The sequence below is a fragment of the Scyliorhinus torazame genome, chromosome 11, assembly GCF_047496885.1.
Source record: "Scyliorhinus torazame isolate Kashiwa2021f chromosome 11, sScyTor2.1, whole genome shotgun sequence".
Taxonomy (NCBI): Eukaryota; Metazoa; Chordata; class Chondrichthyes; order Carcharhiniformes; family Scyliorhinidae; genus Scyliorhinus; species Scyliorhinus torazame.
In genome coordinates, this window is record NC_092717.1 from 174,470,060 (window position 1) to 174,493,496 (window position 23,437).

General features: G+C 46.1%; 1 protein-coding gene across 1 annotated transcript in view; it reads right to left on the bottom strand.

Annotated features, from left to right (window-relative positions):
- The window catches only part of cdh17 (cadherin 17, LI cadherin (liver-intestine)), a 170,470-nt gene that overhangs the window by 4,450 nt on the left and 142,583 nt on the right, over positions 1-23,437 (bottom strand). Inside the window, exons 15-17 of the mRNA XM_072468031.1 lie at positions 7,536-7,766; positions 4,246-4,365; positions 93-209 (exon numbers count right to left, since the gene is read on the bottom strand). Coding sequence (XP_072324132.1) covers positions 93-209; positions 4,246-4,365; positions 7,536-7,766 — 468 coding nt within the window. The remainder of the gene's footprint in view (positions 1-92; positions 210-4,245; positions 4,366-7,535; positions 7,767-23,437) is intronic.

Sequence of the window (23,437 nt, forward strand, 5' to 3'; positions counted from 1 at the left end):
TATTTAAATCACTATTCAAAATTAAAATAAATGACATTTTAACCACGGAAACTCTTATCGAGCCTTCAGCTTGGTTCTAGATATACACCTACCTATGACAGCAAAGGTTCCGAGCAGTATTCCAACTGCAAGACCTACTTTTGATGGTCCAGATTGATGTTCTAGCGCAATGTAACACTTGTGTTCTTTTGTGCACTTACAGATAGCAACTGAGGAGGAAAAGAGAAACAGATATAATGCACACTTTTAAAATTCTTTCACAGGATATGGGCGTCGCTGACTAGGTCACCACTTGTTACCCATACCTAATTGCCCTTGAGAAGTTGGTGGTGAACCACCGCCCTGATCTGCTGCGGTTCATGTGGTGTGGGTTAACAAGAGAGCTCCATGATTTTGACCCAGCGTCAGTGAAAGAATTACTACCAAGTTCCAGATCAGGATGATGTGCGGCTTGGAGGAGGACTTGCAGGTGGTGGTGTTGTTCCCATGTATTTTCTGTCCATGCCTGTTTTGGTAATTGAGGTTGAGAGTTTGGAAACTGCTACCGGAGGAGCTTTGGTGAGTTGCTACAGTGCATCTTGTAGATTGTACACACTGCTGCCACTGTGCATTGGTGGTGAAGGGAGTGAATGTTGAACATGGTGGATGGGGTGCCAATCAAAAGGCCATTTTATCCTGGATAGTGTCGAACTGAGTTTGTTGGACCCTCACTCACACAGGCAAGTGGAGAGTATTCCATCACACTCTTAACTTATGCCTTGAATATGGTGGTCAGGCTTTGGGGAGTCAAGAGGTAAGTTTGTCACCACAGAATTCCCAGCTTCTGACCTGGTCTTGTATCCACAGTATCTATATGATGGGTCCAGTGCAGTTTCTGGTCAATGGTAACCCCCAATATGTTGATAGTTATCACAACATTAAATACCCAAATTGTGGTGCTTTACGTACAACATCTGATACCATCAAATGACTATACACTGGTGCAGTGCACAGCATACTAGAAGCTTTACAAAGAAGCCTAACTGAGGCTTAAGTGCGACACTCAAGCCAATTCTCAAGCCAACATGGGATGGGCAATAATTGCAACCTTAGAGTCAACCAACATTCCGAGAATAAATTAAAAACAAACATGAGCTCATACCCTGCCATCTAGCAAATTGCTGAACTATCATAGACTTTACGGTCCCTTCATATCCAAGCTCTCGCCTGCTGGACCCATCACTCACAAAGCTGCAAATATTGCATGTTACTGCCAACTGATAGATGGTGCAGTTCCCCACGGCAACATATGCCGGTCAGAAAGAGTGATATGTGGACTCGACTTAGAGTTTGGGAATTATCAGGTGCTCCAAAAACCAATATGACCAAAACCTCTCTCAATGACCCAGACTATTTCCCAAGAAAGTGAAATGGGAGCGACAATCTGACAGCCCTCTTCTGAAGATCAAATCGCAAACTTTACAATCGCTATCACTACCATACTTATGACCCAACCAAGCTAAAGAGGTTAATGGCAAATTATGCTGTAGCCAAAAGATATTGAGGGCATTTAAAAGTTTATTGGATAAACATATGGATGATAATGGCATAGTGTAGGTTAGATGGCTTTTGTTTCGGTGCAACATCGTGGGCCGAAGGGCCTGTACTGCGCTGTATTGTTCTATGTTCTATATACCAACCCCAATGTACCAATATATTCCTCTGAAAGTGCAATGTGACAACTTACACAGTGGCTTCATTAAATATATGTATATACTTTTTCCTAAGGAAAATCAGATATAAAAAGCAGAAATTACTGAAGATAGATGGGCATTTAGGGAAGGGGCTTCCTCCTATATGCTTTTTCAATGTTCTTTAACATGATTGCAGATAACATATTTATTTTTCTTTTAATATTTCATATGTCCAGTATTTATATTTATCCCCTATCTTTCATTTTTGCTTACCCTAACATTTTCTACAGATTTACTGACTCACACTGACCACATTAAAGTTTTGGATAATTTCTCTATCTCATGCCATATAATAAAACTCATTTACTCAATTTTATTTGACAGATGGAGTTTAGGTGTCAGCCGTAATTGGTGAAGTGTGGAACACAGAAATATTGCCTCACACATACAGCTAGACTGATTTCAGATTAGAATGATTAAAGTCAAGGAACTGATAAGAGGAAGAACTTTGGCTTGGGAAAGATTACAAAGGAATGTGTCATATGCTTAAATCATCCTTCCTTGAAACATGTCCTAGCATGCACAAATAGTAAGCCTCTCAGCTGGCATCGACTGAAATGGCAACCAGAAAAAAAGACTGGGTTGGGACACAGATTTTGTGGCAAGCACAACATACAGATTAGCCTGAGGACTACAGATTTGCGAGGACCTGGCACACAGCTGGCTTAACCATTACCAATGTGGCTTGACCATATAAGTCTCAACTGGCCACAATCTCTGCAGAAACAATTCACTATTCTAGGATCATTGTGGAGAACAAAAATAACATGTGATTTGTTATCTTCATTACCAATAATCTCCTCAAACCCTTCTTTTCTGCTTCCTCTCTCCTTAAGTTAAAAAGTGTGAGGAACACATGGATTTCTTGACTATTCAGTAAGGTGGCTCTACTGCTTCCACCCTCCCTCCTCCCATTGTCAACCAAGATAAATGGCTCTGTGACCTCCTCTGCGCTAGTCCTGAAACTCCCCCAACCCTTTCTAGTTCTCTCCCACCTTTTCATGCCTCGCTGAGCTCATGTTCCCAAGGAACATACTTCATGGACTTTGACTCCCCCCACCTTCCACTCAACTGCTGTCTGTCCAATTTCCCTTCCTGGTACTCAGGTAAATGACATTGTAAATCCCTCCTTAGCCTTGGTTACTGTAGAGTAAAAGGTTAATTAACATCAGGAGTACCTGATCCTAATGTAACTATGATGCAGTGTTACATGCCTAAGGAACTGAGACTGAGATCTGGTGGGAAGCAGAACTGCAACCTCATATACAGTACTGAGAAATATATGGATCTGTAAATAAATAAGATCTTTTTTTACAAAAATACATCTTTGATGGGTTTATTATGGTAACAGGCAAACCCTAAAGAAACCCAATCTGTACTCGAAACACAAGGCAAAACAGGTACTGCCCTCTTTCCTTTCTGAGCTTCAATCTTCACCATCTCCTCTAAACTCTGATGACCTTACTAATTACTACCACAAGCTGCAACACCTGCTGGTTGGAGGTTGCACACCAGCCAACTATGATATAGCCCATAGACATATCAGCACATCGCTAACCCCTCTCTGCATTAATATGTTATCCCTCAAGTTGACATTGGTTCTTTTGCCATTTATGTTAAGTCTAGTTCTCAACCTTTCCATCAGTGGGAATAGTTTCTCTCTATCCACCGTATCCAGACTCTCTATCAAATCTCCTCTCAAACTTTGCTTTTCTAAGAGGAACAAGCTTCTCCAAACTATCCAAGAAACAGAAGTCCCACATCCCTAAAACCATTCTGGAAACAACCCCCAAAAACTTTCAGGTCACTCTTAAAGTGTGGTGCCCAGAATTGGATACAATACTTCAGTTGAGGTCAAACCAGTGATCTATAAAGGTTTACCATAACTTTCTTGCTCTTGTATTCCATGCCTGTATTGATAAAGCCAGGATCTCACATGTCTTATTAACAACTGTCCTCCCCTACCATTTTCAGTGATTTGTGCCCTTGTATCCTTATGTTCCTCCATGTTCAATTAGAAGAACTGTGATTGCTTATTTTGGGCAAATAGAATTTGAATAGAGCAAAGGGAAAAAGAGGAACACACATTTTATATATTACCTTTCACAACCAATAAAGTACTTTTAAATTGTACCTACTGTTGTAATATTGGGAACTTTAGGGGAAAATATAAATTAAACCCAGATGTGTTCAAGATTGCTGCAAACTATAGAATCAGGGATAGAGGTTCAAGCTTTGAAAAATGCACAGCTGTTAAGAGTTAAATATATATAACGTGATTGTAGAGAACAATCTATACAGAGAGGCATTGGAGGCATTCAATGTGGAAAGATTTAGCTGAGATCTATTTGAGAGAGATTATTTTTTTGGACCAATCATATACATTTATAGTTTTTAACTCATGGGTCAGAAGACAAAACAAAATTATTCACTTACAAAAAGGTAATTTGTAATATTTATTACAATCATGCACTAAGGTTAGTATTCTAAGCTGATAACAATTAACTATTACCTGTCATGATACTGTTTCCTTGTAGAGGTGGAGAGCCGTTGTCAGTGATTTTCAAAGGAATGCTATATTTTATCTCTTCACTGTGTGAACCAAAGGCCAGGGTGACAGAGGAATGGGTACCTGCGAAGGTAATCACACTGTAGTGACATTGGTCAGGTACAAGAATTTGCAAATACGTCAATGGGATTCCAAAAATAGATTTCACCTTACTGTTAATCAATCCCAAATATTTGTTCTATTGAAATACAATTGTAATTAGGTTATTTTTGTTGTAATGCTGTAACTATGTGCCACTTTTCACTTCTCTATTAGGCTCTTCTAAAATTCGAAGTCCCTTTAAGACAAAAACGGGCTTAATTTTGGGCCACAAATAAAAATCCAGAAGCAGATGGATGAGGTGAGATTGCTAGCCCTCAGCCGAAGCAAGGCACAGCTGTCCGAGTTTCCTTTGAGCCTGAAGTACGCTCTCCTCTAGTAGGCACAACTCGCCTATTAGAGGAAGAAATTGGCTAATGTTGCAGGTTCTTGATTGCCACTTTATATATTAATCATTTAGTATTCTCACTCCTCACATCTCAATGTGGGTTTCCCTTCTAGATGATGTTCTTGATGTTGTAGGGTATTGGTTAAGTTTGGTAAGCCTGAAGAAGTCTTCATAGTCATGCGCAGTCATAAAAAAAGTATAAGTCTTTTTGTATTCTTATAACTATTTACAAATATACAGTAAAGAATACAAGCTAGAAGTTGTCTCCATGCTTACTGGTACACAGAACTCTGTCCAATACTTAACTGACCCTGGGTGCGGGTCACGTGTTCTCTTATATCACTGTATGGCGGTACTGTACTCAGTCCCACATTAACCCTATCTGTGCCAGGCCCTTATACTACAATTTCCTCCAAGAATGTATCCAATGCATTTCAGTGATTATTGTGTCTTACACTGTTATTACAATCATACATTTACATTAGACTCTGGGGTGTTGCAAGAGGACTAGCGGATCAAAAATGTTACGCCCTTGTTCAAAAAACGTTAAAAGGAAAATCCAGTAATTACAGGCCAGTCATTTTAACATCAGTGGTGGGCAAATTTCTAGAAACTAGTATTCGGGATAGAATTAGTAGTCACGTGTAAAAACGTGGGTTGATTAGGTAGATCCAGCATGAATTTGTGAAGGGGAAATCATGTTCAACTATCTTGCTGGAAGGTTTTGGGGGTAACAGAAATAATCCATGAGGGTAATGCTGTTGGTGTGGTGTACATGAACTTTCAAAAGGCATTCCATACAGTGCCACACAACAGACTTTTGAGAACAGTTATAGCTCATGGAATAAAAGGGACAGTAGCAACTTGGTACCAAATTGGCTGAATAATAGGAAGCAGAGAGTAATGGTCAATCGATAATTTTTGGGCTGGTTTTATTGTGGTGTTCCCCAGGGGTTCGGTATTGGTGCCCTTGCTTTCCTTGATATATATTAATGATCTAGATCTTGGTATGGAGGGAGATTTGATCGAGGTGTGCAAGATTATGACAGGTGTGGATAATGTAGACACAAAAAAGCTATTCTCATTAGCTGATGGAAAAGGACTAGGGGGATACAGATTTAAACATTTTGGTAAAGTAACAGGGAGAAATGTTATGAAGGATTTTTTAACACAGCGAGGATTAATGACCTGGAACATACTGTTCACGAGGGTGTTGGAACCAAAGATGGTTAATGATTGCAAAAAGAAATCAGATGGCGCTTGTCGAAAATCAATTTGCAGAACTACAGGGATATAACAGGGCAATGGGTCTAACTTAATTGCTCTCGGGATAGTCAGCATAGAATTAATGGGACGATTGACCTTCTGTGATGTTAATGACTCGATAGCATGATGAGGTCATGTTGGGTGGAGTGGGATGTCTTACATAGGATTTAGGCCACAAACAGGCCATTTGGCCCAACTAGTCTTTGTCTTCCCAAGATGTAGACTGTCATCCCTTCAGGAGAGGCTCGAAGAACTGTCTCACAATCAAAGATGATGGAGTTGCACGCTTGGGCAGGAGCAGAATTGTGTTGGATATTATGAGCCCCTAAACTCCTGTCTGTGTCTTTAATCAGAGTAATATGAGGACAAAATCTCACCCAACAACGTTGATGTATAGGCAAAGAAATACTATGTAGATTATGGGCGGGATCTTCTGGTCCAGCTGAAGCTGACCCCCCACTGCCGGTGGCCAGGCTGGCGAGCATGCAAATTGCCATTGACTTTGGCGGGACCAGAAGATCCCGTCCGCCGCCGGCCAATAGATTACCACGGATGGCTGGAAAATCCGGGCCTATCATTTCCAAAACAAAATCAATGACCTTGAATAGTGCATCTGCTAATCATCCCTGACATGGCCTGTTTCAGATAGATCAGTAAGAGGCCCTGTGTCATCATGCAAATTTTAAAAATAGTTTATGAGCAACACAAAGTTGTTTAGAATGTGCCACCTAAATACTTTCACTGCATGAGCTCTCTAAAATTCTCATAATCTCTAAATACATATCAGTAAAATAAATGGCTTTAAAACACATTTTGGATGCAATTGTAGGACAGAAAAACCTATCATATGAAATGCTGGCATGGGGCGGCATGGTAGCACAGTGGTTAGCACTGTTGCTTCACAGCGCCAGGGTCCCAGATTGAATTCCCGGCTTGGGTCACTGTGCAGTTCTCCCTGTGTCTGCGTGGGTTTCCTCCGGTTTCCTCCCACAGGTCCCGAAAAACTTGGGGCTGGGTTCTCCGCCCCACCGCGCCACATTTCTGTTTCAGCACGCCGGCGGGATGCTCCATTACGCTGGCTGATCAATGGGGTTTCCCATTGTGGGGCAGCCACTCCATCGGGAAACCCCAGGCTGCCGGCAAAATGGAGCATCCTGCAGGCAGAGAATCCAGTCCTTGCTGTTAGGGGCTGGTTTAGCACACTGGGCTAAATGGCTGGCTTTTAAAGCAGACCAAGGCAGGCCAGCAGCACGGTTCAATTCCCGTACCAGCCTCCCCGAACAGGCGCCGGATTGTGGCGACTAGGGGCTTTTCACAGTAACTTCATTTGAAGCCTACTTGTGACAATAAGCGATTTTCATTTCATTGCATTAGGTAACTTGGACATCAGTGTACCCGAACAGGTGCCGGTGCGTGGCGACTTGGGGATTTTCACAGTAACTTCATTGCAGTATTAATGTGGGCCTACTTGTGACAATAATAAAGATTACTGGCTTTCAGTATTACATATAAACAAGCTAGAGCTACTGTCTTTACTTACCATTAATTTGTTCAATTTTGATTTTTTTGCCTGAAATTGCATCAGCTGAAAACGTGAATGGTGGGCCAAATTCTACATCATCATCTTCAGCATGGATTATAACGTGCTCCTCTCCTTCAGCTGGGAGGCAAATAAAAAAGAAAGAGGAAGCTTCTGCTAATTTAGGAGCATTGTCGTTAATATCTCTTAAGTGAATGGTGATTACAACTGTAGAACTCTTTTCAGGATGATCTATAAGAAAACACAAAGCAAATACTTTGTTAACACTAAACTTTGGAGAGTGCTTTATGTGTGAGGTTAATTAAAGCAAACCCTAAAACAACAAACATAGCTTGGACCACTCTGAAAAACATCTCTTAATCTTCAGTAGCAAAAGCAGCTTACATTTATATACTGATCCTCATTTGAACGTTATCTCAGATTCCTTTAGATAAGAACGCCGAGGACTTTGAACTAGACATAAATGGATTTAGAAGTAAATCACAAAGCTATATGCAACTTCTTTTAAAGACTTTTGACAGCAGAAAGTTAGGAAAGCTATCGGAGACTTCTAAATAAATGAGGCACAGTGGCTAGAAGAAACATGTCTGATTGTAAGAGGGGGTAAGAAACAGCAGTTTGGAGTGGGCAAAATGAAGGAGCCATACCAAGATATGGAAATAAAATGCTATTCCACCAGATGACAGCTGAAATCCTGAAAGAAAATCCCAGATCATGGAAATCAGTAGAAGTAGATGTGCTGAACTTTGTGCAGGGCTCAGGATTAGTGGAAGTGTGAGAATGGTCGAACATTTGAGTCACTGGGCTAATTTTATCCATCACTGTGTATTGGGCATCAGATCATGTGCTTGTCGCAGAATGAATGAGATAAAATCACAAGACAGTGATGTAATTTTCTACCATTGCTTCACCAGATAATGAAAAAGAGTTGATTGGCAGTTCTCCACGACAGAATGTGTTGCATTTGGACACATGAATTGACATATGATTGGAAAATGAACATCAAAATAGATATGTGTGAGGTAGTACATTTTGGTACAAAGGAGACCATATATTCCTTAGAAAATAAGGGCGGGACTTTCATGCTTGGGACAGAATTGGGAGGCAGGTCTAATATTCCATTGCAATCCCACCTCCATCGCTAGGCTGCCCGGAAGTAGGATATTCCCAGTGGAACAGAGTTGGTTTCACCACCCTATTCAACAGAGATGTGGCAAAACCGAGCTGGGGCAGTCCTGGAGCAGGCCTGCCAAAGGGCCTACAGACTGTCATGATATGCAAACATGCAACCAATGAGCACTCAGAATAGGACACAACCAATGGGCAGTCAGAACACTCAGAGGTGGCATCACCACAAGGGGACATGACATAAACACTATAAAAGGGATGAGGCACTCACACCCTGCCTCTTTCTACAGACAGACAGCAGAGAGTTATCAGCAGCATCACACCCCAGCACGTGGCATAGAGCAAGCTGGTACAGTCGGACTGAGTTACTACAGTTAGATTAGCAGAGAGTCGAACTCATTTGAGAACTGTGTTGATAGTTCAATTAACACATTGAACTCATTTCAGAGTCTGGAGCATCCTTTAGTTAAGACTGCATCACGTAGCAGCCTGTGTTATCCGAAGCAGCATAACACAACATGATACCAGGAGTGACTGTTCAATCTATTTAGTTCAACACAGCAAGATCCGTGACAAACAGCTACTGAATACAGGTACAATGGACATGATTCAGACTCCCCATCAGCTCAGGACCACCAGCAATCTTAGTGCCAACTGGCGATCATTCAAGCAGAAATTTCAACTATACGTGGAAGCATCCGACCTCAATGGCGCGACCGATGCTCGGAAGATAGCTCTTCTACTCACCACTGCGGGTGACCATGCAATAGAGATCTTCAACTCCTTTCATTTTTCCGAAGGACATGACAAAACGAAGTACAAAACCATCCTGGACAAATTCGACAGCCACTGCGAGGTGGACACCAACAGAATCTTCGAGCGCTATATCTTCTAGCAGAGGATGCAAGGTAAAGACAAATTCTTCAACTCCTATCTAAGTAACCTTAGACTGCTAGCGCAATCCTGCAACTTCGGCGATATTACTGAATCCATGATCAGAGACCAAATCGTTTTTGGCGTCCACTCTGATCTTCTGCGAGAGCAAATGTTGAAAATCAAGCACATGACCCTGCCAGTTGCGATTAAAACATGTATTGTGCATGAGCACTCTAAAAATCACTATTCATAGTACAAAACGGCAGAAAGTGAAAAACAAGCCTCCCACGAGGTGGAGAGTGTTCAGGCCATTTCCCGGATGCAGCACCTCCACATTGACGAAAGCGGCCATTTCGCCCGCTCTTCCCAGGACCCGACGCATGCGCAATGCGATCGGGAACATAAAGCAGCCGAAAACCGCACTGCGCGGGTGCAGACACGGCATGGCATCCCGAACACCGTCATGAGTGGCAATGGCCCATGGTTCCACAGCCGAGAATGGTGCACGTTTGCCATGAGCTACACTTTCAGGCATGTCACCTCCTGTCCGCACTATCCACAGTCCAATGGCAAAGTTGAAAAAGGGGTGCACATCGTTAAGCAGCTCATCCACAAGGCCTCGGACTCCGCTTCCGACATACACCTTGCACTACTTGCGTACCAGGTGACTCCCTTGACCACTGACATGTCGCCAGCTCAACTGCTGATGAACAGGGAACTGCGGACGACGCTTCCAGCCATACACCTGCCCAACCTTGATCACCTCCCGGTGCTGCAGAAGATGCAGCAGCTTCGTGACAGCCAGAAGCAGGGCTATGAGGCAGCTGCCGCCAATCTGGATCTGCTATCCCCGGCAGACATGGTCAGGATTAAGATACTGGATGGTGGGTGGTCTGCTCCGGCTGTCATTGTTCGACAGGCCGTGCCCATATCCTATGTCATACGTATGGCTGATGGCTCCATTGTGCGAGGGAATCGAAGGGCACTGTGAAAGTTGCTTGCCCACAACCACTTTCCTCTCCATTTCCACCTCCAGACACCTCGAACCACGAGGCCACCAGTCGTGGCCTCCAACTCACCTGTCAAGACACCGTCATCCCCTCCACCACCTCTCCGGCGGTCAACGAGGATCAGACTCAAGCCTCAGAGACAGGACTTATGAACATTTGTTTTGTTCGTTCTGTTCTGTATTCCTCAGTCAGTCACATTAGACAGACACATTCACATTTATATACATATAAAAAAAAAGAAGAAAACAAAGGGGGAGATGTCATGATATGCAAACATGCAACCAATGAACACTCAGAATAAGACACAACCCAATGGGCAGTCAGGACACTCAAAGGTGGCATCACAAGGGGGCATGACCTAAACACTATAAAAGGGATGAGGCACTCACACCCTGCCTCTTTCCACAGGCAGACATCTAGAGAGTTAGACAGGGTTGATCAGCAGCATCACACCCAGCACGTGGCTTAGAGCAAGCTCATACAGTCAGACTGAGTTACTACAGTTAGATTAGCAGAGAGTCAAACTCATTTGAAAACTGTATTGATAGTTCAATAAACACGTTGAACTCATTTCAGAGTCTGAAGCATCCTTTAGTAAAGACTGCATCAAGTAGCAGCATGTGTTATCTGAAGTAGCATAACACAACACCTACCTCAGTCACCATTTTTTGTCAAACAGTTCCTATGATCCCTTATAAGTGAGCCTGAGTCACCGGTACTTAAAATTGCAGAACTGGTCCACCTGGGCCCTCTGAAAAAGAGCCCATCAAAATTAATGCCTGTGCAAAATTTAGCCCCGCGATGGAGTCGCCATCCTCTCCATCTTCTACCCCTCCCTACTGACATTCCTCAAGGTAAATATGCACCCAATACCACTCTTAAGCCTCTAAAAGTCTTTTAACCTACTCACCACGAGTTTCCAACCCTTCTGTCATGACTCGTTGGCCTCCCGTCTCTTCTCTCTGGGCGGGTTCTCAGAGGGTTTCTGAACCCCCACCCTGTGAAAATCCTAAAACATGTAACCTTGGACCTATCAACAGGAACAGGTGGACTTCCTGTTATGCGTCTTTCCCATACTCTGCAAAATGGCCACCAGTAGAAATAAAGATGGGGCTTCCACCAGCGCAGCCCAGTGGCCAGATTTTGGGCTTCCCACTTTTTTTTGGTTCTAATTTAAGACTGTAAAATCCAGCCCTAAGTGTTTAGACTTGGTATAGGAAGAGTCGGAATTGGGGAAAGAGTTGTATTAGACTCGAAACATCAACTCTGTTTCTTTCAGGGCGGTACGTGGCGCAGTGGTTAGCACTGGGACTGCGGCGCTGAGGAGCCGGGTTCGAAACCCGGCCCTGGGTCACTCTCCGTGTGGAGTATGCACATTCTCCCCATGTCTGCGTGGGTTTCACCCCCACTACCCAAAGATGTGCAGGTTAGGTGGATTGGCCACGTTAAATTGGCCCTTAATTGGAAAATAAATAAATAATTGGGTACTCTAAATTTATTTTTTTTAAACTCTTGTTTCTTTCTCCACCTGCAGAGACTTTCCAGAACTTTCTGTTTTTAATTAAATTCCCAGCATTTGCATTTAAATTATAAGAACAGGCTGCATGATCAGAAGATTTTTGTTGGTTGAGGTGAAACTGAGCTAATATAAATTATAACAATTTAGCAAGAAGAAAGAATTATCTGAAGATTTACAAAGTGAATAATGCAGTTACTATTTGGTATAACAACAAATATCTTTTGATTGCACAATGTTTTGAGACAGTACACTGCTTTCCTGTTGCCATGGATATCGGCACACTCAAAATAATTCATATTTGACAGGTAAAAGTATTTGTTTGGGCTTGGTTTCCGTAAAAGGGTTGAGCCAGGGATTATAGGTAATTATTGTCTGTCTAACAAGGCAAATGGAATGTTGTTGTTTATTGCAAGGGCAATGGAATATAAAAGTAGGGATATTTTGCTACAGTTGTACAGGGCACTGCTGTGACCATATCTGGAGCCCTGTGCGTTGCTTTGCTCTCTCTATTTAAGAAAATATGTAAATTCATTGGAAGCAATTGAGAGAAGGTTCAGTCGACTGATGCCTGGGATGGGGTGCTATCTTTTGAGCAAAGGGTGAACATATTGGACTTGCATCCATTTGAGTTAAGAAGAATGAGAGGTGGTCTTATTGAAACATTCAAGATCCTGAGAGGACTTGACAGGGTGCATGCTGGAAGGACATTGCTCCTTGTGGGAGATGCTAGACTAGAACTGGGGAACACGGTTTAAAAATAATTCATCTCCAGTTTAAGACGGAGATGAGGAGATTTTCTTTCTCTCAGAGGGTCATGGGTCTTTGGGAATCTCTTCCACAGAAAATGATCGGGGCAGGTTTGTTGAATATTTTTACGGCAGAGGTAGATCGATTCTTGTCTAACAATGGAGTCAAAAGTTATTGCGAGTCGGCAGGAATTTGGAGCTGAGGATTAGTCAGATTCGCCATGATTTTATTGAATGGTTGAGCAGGCTCAAGGGACCTGTTACAACCTACATGAAGCCCATGGGACCGGGCCGATTAGGCTCCCTGTGAGTCTTGTGGAATATGAACCACCCACTGAGGGGGCAGAGCTCCCTCATCAGCAAGGGAATAAACCAGGACATAAACACCCTGGCCTGGGTGTGGGTTGGCCGCATGAGTCCCTTCAGGGAGTGGTGTGTATAGAGTTTTTGCCCTTCGTTCATTAAACCTTTTGTTCCCTTACGCTCCCGTGTGGTCGCTTCCTCAAACTTCACAGGGACAAATAGCCTATTCCTGCTCCTAATTCGAATGCCTGTGTTTTAATTTGTTAGCAGCCTTGTGCTGGCCTATATCCAGGGAGTTTGCCTATTTTTAAAGTATTGTGGCTATCTCAGGGGGAAGATGATGGCATAGTGGCATCATCACTGAACAGGTAATCCCAAGATCCAATGCACTGGGAACATGGGTTCAAATCACACCACAGCAGCTTGTGGGTTTTAAATTTAATTAGTGAATCCGAAATGTAAAACTGGTCTCAGTAATAGTGACCATGAAACTATAATTTGTAAAATTCATATTCATTTTGCAAAAAAACCATCTGATTCACCAATGTCCATTAGAGAAGGAAGTCTGTCCTCCCTACCTGGTCTGACCTACATGTGACTCAAGGCCCACAGACATGCCTCTTAGCTGCCCTCTGAAATGGCTTGGCAACCCACACATTTCAAACTCAATTAGGGATGGGCAACAAATGTAGGCATTGCCAGCAACACCCACATACAATGAAATAATTTAAAATAACCCATACAAAAGAAGACTTGATTATATTCTGAACTTCCGTTTGTTGATAAATAGGGACAAAAAGCCAAATTTAATAAACTCAAGGTCAATTATTAACTGATGAATCAGGCTTTGTTCAAAAAGACAGGAGGGATCGTATTTAATGACAAGGGATCTCAGAAAAGTAATAAATCTGCCACCATTTGGAACTCATTGCAATTACGACAAAACTGAACCTATGATATAAATATCAAAATGTTGAGCAATAGGAAATCTAAATGTTAAGAAACAGATCTGAGCTCATCTAAAATTTTTGAATTAACTTGTGATAGCATAGTGATTGAATTAGAATCATTAGAATCCCTACAATGTAGAAGGAGGCCATTTGGCCAATCGAGTTGGCACCGACCCTCTGAAAGAGCACGCTATCCAGGCCCACTCTCCTGCCCTATCCCTGTAACCCCATCTGACCTTTGGACACAAATGGGAAATTTAACATGGCCAATCCACCTAACCTACACATCTTTGGACTGTTGGGAGGAAACCGGAGCACCCGAAGGAAACCCACGCAGACACAGGAAGAACATGCAAATTCCACACAATCATCATAGGTCGGAATCGAACCCGGGACACTGGGGCTGTGAGGCAGCAGTGCTAACCACCATGCCACTGTGCCACTGCAACAGTAATCTAGAGGCCTGAATTAACAATGCAGAGAGATGGGCAACATTTGACGGAGCAGGGAGGTAAAGGAATGGCAGATTGCCAATGTAGTAACTAGACACCACTACTCAAACTTGCAACGTCAACAACCTAGAATGACAAAGGCAGCAGGCACATAGAAACATCACCAACTGCTAATTCCCCTCCTAGTCACACACCACCCTGACTTGGAAGTATAATGTCACTTCTTAATTGTTGCTGGTTCAAAATACGGTACTGTGGAAGTACCTTTATAACATGTCAGCAGCATTGCAAGAATGCAGTTGACAATGACCTTCTCAGGGTTAACCAGGAATAGGCAATAAATGGCTTGTAGTGACACCCATATCCCATGAGGGATTAAAAAAAACATACATCATGGGTGACTCATGATACAACATTCATATCATGGTATGATACTATGGTAACGGGCGCACCAATCCCTCCGCTATTAATTAGGGGCTGTAATAACCTTCAGTAACTGTCAGTGATAGGGTTTCAAACATTCCTAGATTTCACAAAAGTGCCCTAGCAGCTGTGGAGAACTTTACTCTTTACATTTCTCGTCTCCTGCTTCTGGGAACTCCACATCTTGCTTTACCATCCCACACCATTCCCCCATCTTTCCAAAGACTCCTATGATGTGTTGGGTGCTCTGGATCCATGGAACACATACAGGCCACCAACACTTAAAATAGTGCAACACTATTTTATTAAGTTAGAAACTGTTGAACATACTTTCATTGTGGGTTAACACGATGTTAGATTAAACTAAAGACCTATGCCTGTCCTAACCAGTCTATGCACTCAGCACATGGTGAGGATCTGTGCTGTAAGCTGCAAGCTCTGTCCTTCCAGGAGGCTGCATCCCGAATGAGCGGGAACTCTGATGCCCCCTGTCTTTATAGTGAGTGTGCTCTAACTGGTGATTGGTTGTGGTGTTGTGTGTGTTGATTGGTCCCGCTGTGTGTCCATCAGTGTGTGTATCTGCACCATGATATACTGGTGTATATTATGACATCCCCCCTTTTATAAAAGAATGTATATGTGTGGCAATAAATACCGTATGGTGAGAATGTTCCTAACTACGTGTGGGGTGCAAAGACATATTTACAGGACTATGTACATGAGAACGAAGCTATTTACATGGGAAAGTGCCTGGTGCAGAAAAGCAGTATGCAACAAGAATAACGAGATCAACACTATATACAAACCAGGGAAATGATCAAACAAAGCAACTAAACAATTCAGAGAGTCTATAAGTCCGCAAAGTTCATAAATTAAGTCTCTGAGGCGGGCGACGAATTCTGGTTGACCACCTCAAGGGTCGGTCGAGAGCCGCCGGGTCAGGAGCGAGCTGGACTGCGTCAGAGTCAGGGGGATGCAGAGTGACAGGGAGCTCTGCATAGTCCGTGGCAGGGTCAGCAGGAGGGCGAGGCGACAGTGGAGGATCACGTGGCGAGCGTGGAACGAGACGAAGGGCGCGTCGGTTGCAGCGCAGAATAGAGCCATCCGGTAGACGAACCAGGAACGAGCAGGGGGGCCACCAGCCGAAGGACAATAGCGGTTGCAGACCAGCCACCATCCGGAAGATGGACGCGGACATTGTCATCTGGAGCCAGAGCAGGGAGATCAGCTGCACGGGAGTCATGAGCCGCCTTGCGCTGTGCATGAGACAGCTGCATCCGGCGAAGGACCGGAACGTGGTCGAGGTCTGGGACATGGATGGACGGCACCGTCGTCCTCAGGGTACGACCCATGAGTAACTGGGCTGGAGACAGGCCAGTGGACAGTGGGGCGGAACGATAGGCCAGCAAGGCAAGGTAGAAATTGGACCCAGCATCGGCAGCCTTGCATAGGAGCCGTTTGACTATATGTACTCCCTTCTCCGCTTTGCCGTTGGATTGGGGGTACAGGGGGCTGGATGTCACATGGGCAAATTTGTACTGCCTGGCAAAGTTGGACCATTCCTGGCTGGCGAAGCAGGGGCCATTGTCCGACATAACCGTGAGCGGGATGCCGTGTCGAGCAAAGGTTTCTTTACATGCATGAATGACTGCAGACGAGGTGATGTCGTGCAACCGTATCACCTCCGGGAAATTCGAAAAGTAGTCCACAATCAGGACATGGTCTCTACCCAGCATGTGGAACAGGTCGATGCCCACCTTGGTCCATGGTGACGTGACCAACTCATGGGGCTGCAGGGTCTCATGTGTTTGGGCCGGCTGGAAGCGCTGACAAGTGGGGCAGTTGAGCACTGTGTTGGCTATGTCCTCATTAATGCCGGGCCAGTAGACTGCCTCTCGGGCCCATCGGCAGCACTTTTCCACGCCAAGGTGGCCCTCGTGTAGTTGGTCCAGGACAAGCTGGCGCATGCTATGCGGGATGACAATGCGGTCCAGTTTTAGAAGAACCCCGTCTACTACCGCCAGATCATCTCTGATATTATAGAACTGAGGGCATTGGCCCTTGAGCCACCCATCCATTAGGTGGCACATGACACGCTGTAGCAAGGGGTCAGCCGCCGTCTCGCACCGAATTTGGACGAGGCGTTCATCCGTAGCAGATAGATTGGAGGCCGTGAATACCATATGGGCATCAACCTGGCAGACAAATCCCGCTGGGTCACATGGAGTGTTGACTGCCCTGGAGAGAGCATCAGCAATGATGAGGTCTTTGCCTGGGGTGTATACCAGCTGGAAGTCATATCGCCGGAGCTTGAGAAGAATTCGCTGGAGGTGAGGCGTTCAAGTCTTTCTGTATTATATTGACCAGCGGGCGATGGTCGGTCTCGACGGTGAATTGAGGTCAGAAGGCCCAGGCACTCCTTTACTATCTGCGCGTAGCGCTGCTCCGTGGGGGTCATCGCACGTGACGCATATGCAACGGGGGCCCATGATGAGGCCTCATCACGTTGAAGGAGCACTGCCCCAATGCCGGATTGACCGGCATCGGTCAAAATTTTGGTCTCCTTTGCTGGATCAAAGAAAGCTAAGACCGGGGCCTTGGTCAGTTTTGTTTTGAGTTCTCTCCATTCGCGCTCGTGGGCAGGGAGCCATTGGAAGTCTGTTGTCTTCCTGACCAGGTTCCTGAGAGCCGTGGTATGAGAGCGAAGTTCGGGATAAATTTCCCTAAAAAATTGACCATGCCCAGAAATCGGAGGACCGCCTTCTTGTCCTCTGGTGTTTTCATAGCTGTGATGGCAGCTACCTTGTCCGCATCCGGCTGCACACCCAATTGGGAGATGTGGTCCCCGAGGAACTTGAGTTCCGTCTGACCAAATGAGCATTTGGCCCTGTTGAGGCGGAGGCCATGCTCATGTATACGTCTGAATACGCGCTGGAGGCGACTAACATGCCCCTGCGGGTTGGTGGACCAAATGATTATGTCATCGACATAGACGCGAATACCTTCAATGCCTTCCATCATTTGTTCCATAATCCTATGGAACACTTCTGATGCAGATATGATCCCAAACGGCATCCTGTTGTAACAATATCTTCCAAAGGGGGTATTAAATGTGCAAAGTTTCCTGCTGGATTTATTGAGCTGAATTTGCCAGAATCCTTTTGAGGCGTCGAGTTTGGTGAAGAGCTTGGCGCGAGCCATCTCACATGTGAGCTCTTCGCGCTTGGGAATTGGATAATGCTCCCTCATGATATTGCGATTTAGATCCTTGGGATCAATGCAAATTCTCAATTCGCCGGAAGGCTTTTTTACACATACCATGGAACTGACCCAGTCGGTTGGTTCCGTGACTTTGGAAATCATTCCTTGGTTCTGGAGGTCCTGCAGCTGCTGCTTGAGGTGGTCCTTAAGGTGTGCTGGGACCCTGCGAGGTGCGTGCACCACAGGCTTGGCATTCGGGTTTTAATAAAATCTTGTAGGTGTACGGGAGCGTGCCCATGCCCTCGAAGACGTTGTGGTGCTGGTTGATAATGGCGTCGAGCTGCACCCTGAAGTCGGTGTCCTGAAAGGCAGACGCGTCAGCAGGAGAGAGAGAGTGAACTCTCTGAACTAGTAAGAAGTCTTACAACACCAGGTTAAAGTCCAACAGGTTTGTTTCGATATCACTAGCTTTCGGAGCGCTGCTCCTTCCTCAGGTGAATGAAGAAGGATCTGTAAAGATTTAATCACCTGCTAATGCTCGCATTCCAAGCATTGTCTGGCATCTTGAATCTGTCTATATATATGTTTCTGGAACATACCTCTTCATTCACCTGAGGAAGGAGCAGCACTCCAAAAGCTAGTGACATCGAAACAAACTTGTTGGACTTTAACCTGGTGTTGTAAGACTTCTTACTGTGCTCACCCCAGTCCAACGCCGGCATCTCCACATCTCTGAACTAGGTTCAACAGCTTGCATGCCTGTGCGCCAAGCAGGGAGGCTTTCGAGGAGCCTACGATTTCAAAGGGAAGGATGGCTTTGCGTGACTTGTGCGTCACCTCGAGCTGACACGAGCCGCTGACAGCAATGGCATTGCCATTATAATCTAATAGCTGGCAGGCTGATGGGAGGATGGCTGGTTTGACACGAAGGCTTTGGAGGTCAGACCGTGCAATGAGATTGGCGGAGGCACCAGTGTCCAGGCGGAATCGTATTTGGGACCGGTTGACCATCAGAGTGGCACACCACTCATCGTCTGGATCGATGCTGTATACCGATAGAGGCTGGATTCTTTGCTTCGGGGACATCCTGTTTCTTGTAACGATACCGACTCGAAAAGGCGCCTTCGGGTCCTTGGTGTCAATATCGGGTAGCAGGTCCGCATCGGACTTGGTGACTGTGGGTTGAATGGCCCGGACATTCCTGCGAGGCTGGCTGGAGCGATATGAGTTGACTGGCTGAGCGGATCTGCATAAAGCAGCATAGTGGCCAAGTTTGCCATATCTCAGGCATCGTCGGGATTTGGCAGGGCATTGCCACTTTCAGGAGCCACAGTTGCCGCACGTTGTAGCGTCAGTACGTTTGCTGCGCCACCGCGCATGCGCGGTGCGGTCGTACGTGGTGCGCGCCTGCGCAGTACGTTCGTCGACGTCGCCGTCCCCTCGTTCGGTGCGCACAAGAACGGGAGTCCGCGAAAATCACGTGAAATGGCCGCCCTCATCCAGGCTGAGGCCCTGGAGTTGCTCGATTGCTTGGACCCGTTCTGCCTCGTGGGGACCTTGCCGCGCCGTTTCAGCCGCTTGGATGTGGGAATACCGACTAGTGGATTGTTCGTGTAGCACGCAGGTCTAAATGGCGGTCGCTAGGGTGAGCTGCTTTATCTTGAGGAGCTGCTGGCGTAGGGGGTCCGACTGAACACCGAAAACGATCTGGTCGCGTATCATGGAGTCGAAGGTGGGCCCGTAATTACAGGACTGCGCAAGGATGCGGAGGTGGGGGAGAAAGCAAACGCTGTTGGAAGACATAGCGTTCAAAACTTTCATTCACCTCGATGTCGCAGTGACTGTCAAACTTGAGGAGAACCGTCTTGAATTTTGATTTATCTTCATCATCAGCAAAGGTGAGAGAATTGAAAATGTGGATGGCATGTTCCCCGGCCGTGGATAGGAAGAGAGCGATCTTCCTGGTGTCTGAGGCATCTTCCTGGTCTGTGGCTTCAAGGTAGAGCTGGAAGCGTTGTTTGAATATCTTCCAGTTGGCCCCTAGGTTACCGATGATGCGGAGCGGCGGCGGGCGGACGCTGTCCATTTTGCAGGATGACTGTATGCTGGTGGAAGGCAGATCACTTGCAGGTAGGTCTAAGAAGTTCTAATATCCCTCAACTCCTGGTATCATGGGGCGCGATTCTCCACTCCCACGCCGGTTGGGAGAATCGGCTGGGCCGCCAAAATTTCTGGGGACGCCGGTCCGACGCGGCGTGAACGGCCCGGTCGGGTTTCGCGGGCCGCAGGCCGGAGAACCGCCGGAGACACCCAAAATGGCGATTCTCCGGCACCCCCGCTATTCTGAGGCCCGGATGGGCCGAGCAGCCAGGCCAAAACGGCAGGTTCCCCCCGGCGCCGTCCACACCTGGTCGCTGCAGTCGTGAGCGGTGCGTGAACCCCGCGGCCTGTGGGGGGGGCGAGGGGGGATCCTGCACCGGGCTTTACCTGAAATGTGGGGTGGCCCGCGATCGGTGCCCACCGATCGTCGGGCCGTGCTCTCTGACGGAGGACCGCCTTCCTTCCGTAGCCCCGCAAGATCCGTCCCCCATCTTCTTGCGGGGCGGACTTAGCGAGGACGGCAACCACGCATGCGCGGGTTGGCGCCGGCCAACCCGCGCATGCGCGGATGACGCCCGTTATGCGGTGCCGGCCGCATCATCTATGCGGCGCCGCTTTTCCACGGGCGACAAGGCCTGGCACGTGTAGATGACGCGGCCCCGATCCTGGCCCATTGTCAGGGCCTGAATCGGTCGGGACCGGGGCCGTTCCGCGCCGTCGTGAACCTCCACGGCGTTCACGATGGAGCGGCCACTTCGGCGTGGGAGTGGAGAATCGCGCCCATGATGTGTTGGGTGCTCTGGATCCGTGGAACACATACAGGCCACCAACACTTAAAATAGTGCAGCACTATGTTATTAAGTTAGAAACTGTTGAGCATACTTTCACTGTGGGTTAACACGATGTTAGAGTAAACTGAAGACCTATGCCTGTCCTAATCAGTCTCTGCACTCAGCACATGGTGACGATCTGTGCTGTAAGCTGCAAGCTCTGTCCTTCTAGGAGGCTGCATCCCGAATGAGCGGGAACTGTCTTTATAGTGAGTGTGCTCTAACTGGTGATTGGCTGCGGTGTTGTGTGTGTTGATTGGTCCCGCTGTGTGTCCATCAGCGTGTGTGTCTGCACCATGATATACTGGTGTATATTATGACATCCGAGGCACCAATTATTGACCAGGAGAAACAGTCTCTTGGTGACAGCCCCCTCCCACCCTTGTTTAGAGACGGCCCTTGCTCATAGGTAACAGGAGGAAAAGTGACAGGCTGGGGGCCAGGAGACTGAGGAGAGCAGTGAGTGAGAGACAGACAGAGTGGGGAGACAGGCTGGGGAAAATTGGAAACAGAGATTGGAGCACAGGAGAGGGGATGGGATGTATGAGCGACCAGTGACCCTCGGGGGAGGTGGGGAGGGATTGTGGTAGGAGGGAAAAAGACAAGGGCATGGGGTCAGGGATGGGATATGATGATTGAAAAGAAAGTGACACTGCGTATGGGATCAAGAGATGGGCCTGGGGGAGAGAGAAAGAAAGAGTGAAGGGTGGGGAAGAGAGATGGCGAGGGAAAGAGATGGAATGGAAATCAAGTAATTGAAGCTCAGTCTGGGGAGAAAGAGAGATTGTCGGGTGGGGTCAGGGAATTGTTGGTCAGGTGAAAAGAAAGAAAGACCTGCATTTAGATAACGTTTTTCACAACCACTGGATGCATCAAAATGCAATCAATATAATAACAGCAAAAGTTTGCAGGTGCAGGAAATATCAAAGAAAAAGCAGAAAATGCTGGGAAAACTCAGCAGGTCTGGCAGCATCTATGGAGAGTCTGGGTGACTCTCAGCTTCAGACTGCTCTTCTGAAGAAGTCATACGGACTTGAAAAATTGGGCTGGATTCTTTGCCGCCGCCCGCCGCAAGGTCACCACGGACGAGACAGGGACCATGTAAAGTTCCATTGACCTCGGATGGAAATTTCCGGTCGGCGAGCGGGTGCAGCTGAAGAATCCCGCCCATTACCTCTTTATTCTCTCTCCATAGATGCTTCGAGACCTGCTGAGTTTTTCCAGCATTTTCCGCTTTTAATGCATTTTGCAAAGAATGCTTCTTGGATTGTAGTCACTATCGTAAGAATGTCGAACGAGGGATAAATATTAGCCAGCGCATCTGGGATTAGCTCCCCTGCTCATCTTCAAAATGGCGTTACGGAATCTTTTACACATCTACCCAAGGAGAAAGTTGGGGCCTTCGTTTAACTTTTATCTGAAACACAATGGGCTGGATTCTCTAGTCCCTCAGCCGTGAGTTTCCCAGCGGAAAGCCCCTCGCTGACGCCGGGATTCTATATGTCCTCCACCTGTCAATGGGATTTCCCATTGGAGCCACCCTACGTCCCTGTTGCCCCTGTACCACTCCATTGCTCCTGTATCACTCCATTGCTCCTGTATATCATTAAACACATGCTGTTCCACGGCAATCCCCCCTCCCCCACACACCCCCATCCCCAGCTGCTCATACTCGCATGCTAACCTATGCCCTTCTACCCATCCCGTGGCCCCTCATTCCTCCATGCCAACCTATGCTGCCCCACCCATCCACCTCGCCCCTCATACTACCAATATCAACCTATGTCCCTCCACCCACCCAGTGATCCTTTATAGCCCATTTACCAGCTTAGTGTCAACTCTTACCAACATACAACCCATCCAGCAAACTTTGCCCCAACACCTACCATGCCAACTCCAATAGTATCCACTATTGGCAGGCTTCAGGACCTATGTAGAAGATTAGATAAAATAAAGTTCTCAGTGTCTATTGCAGATATAGTTATTTTTTAAACTCATTTATAAACAAAAACCATTCACGTCATTTACATTCCATCAACTGAATAAAGCTCAATAGCAACAGAAAAGTCAAGAGCACAACCCTTCATAACAACAAGCAGTGGAATTCATATTCCCATTTCAAAACATCTTTAAACACTTGTAGTCATCAAACAGGTTGTGAAATGGCAGACCCCATTCTATGATAATGGATGGTTGTGAAATTAGTCATGCAGCAGTAATCCAGTAACGGAGGCCTTCAGTCTTGTGTCAATAAACAGTTTGAAATGACAAGCAAATATTTTTTTTAAGCGCTCCAGACATTTTGTTTTCAATGATTTGGAGGGCAGGACGTTTAAATGCTTTGACAGCTCCCTTAAATGGATG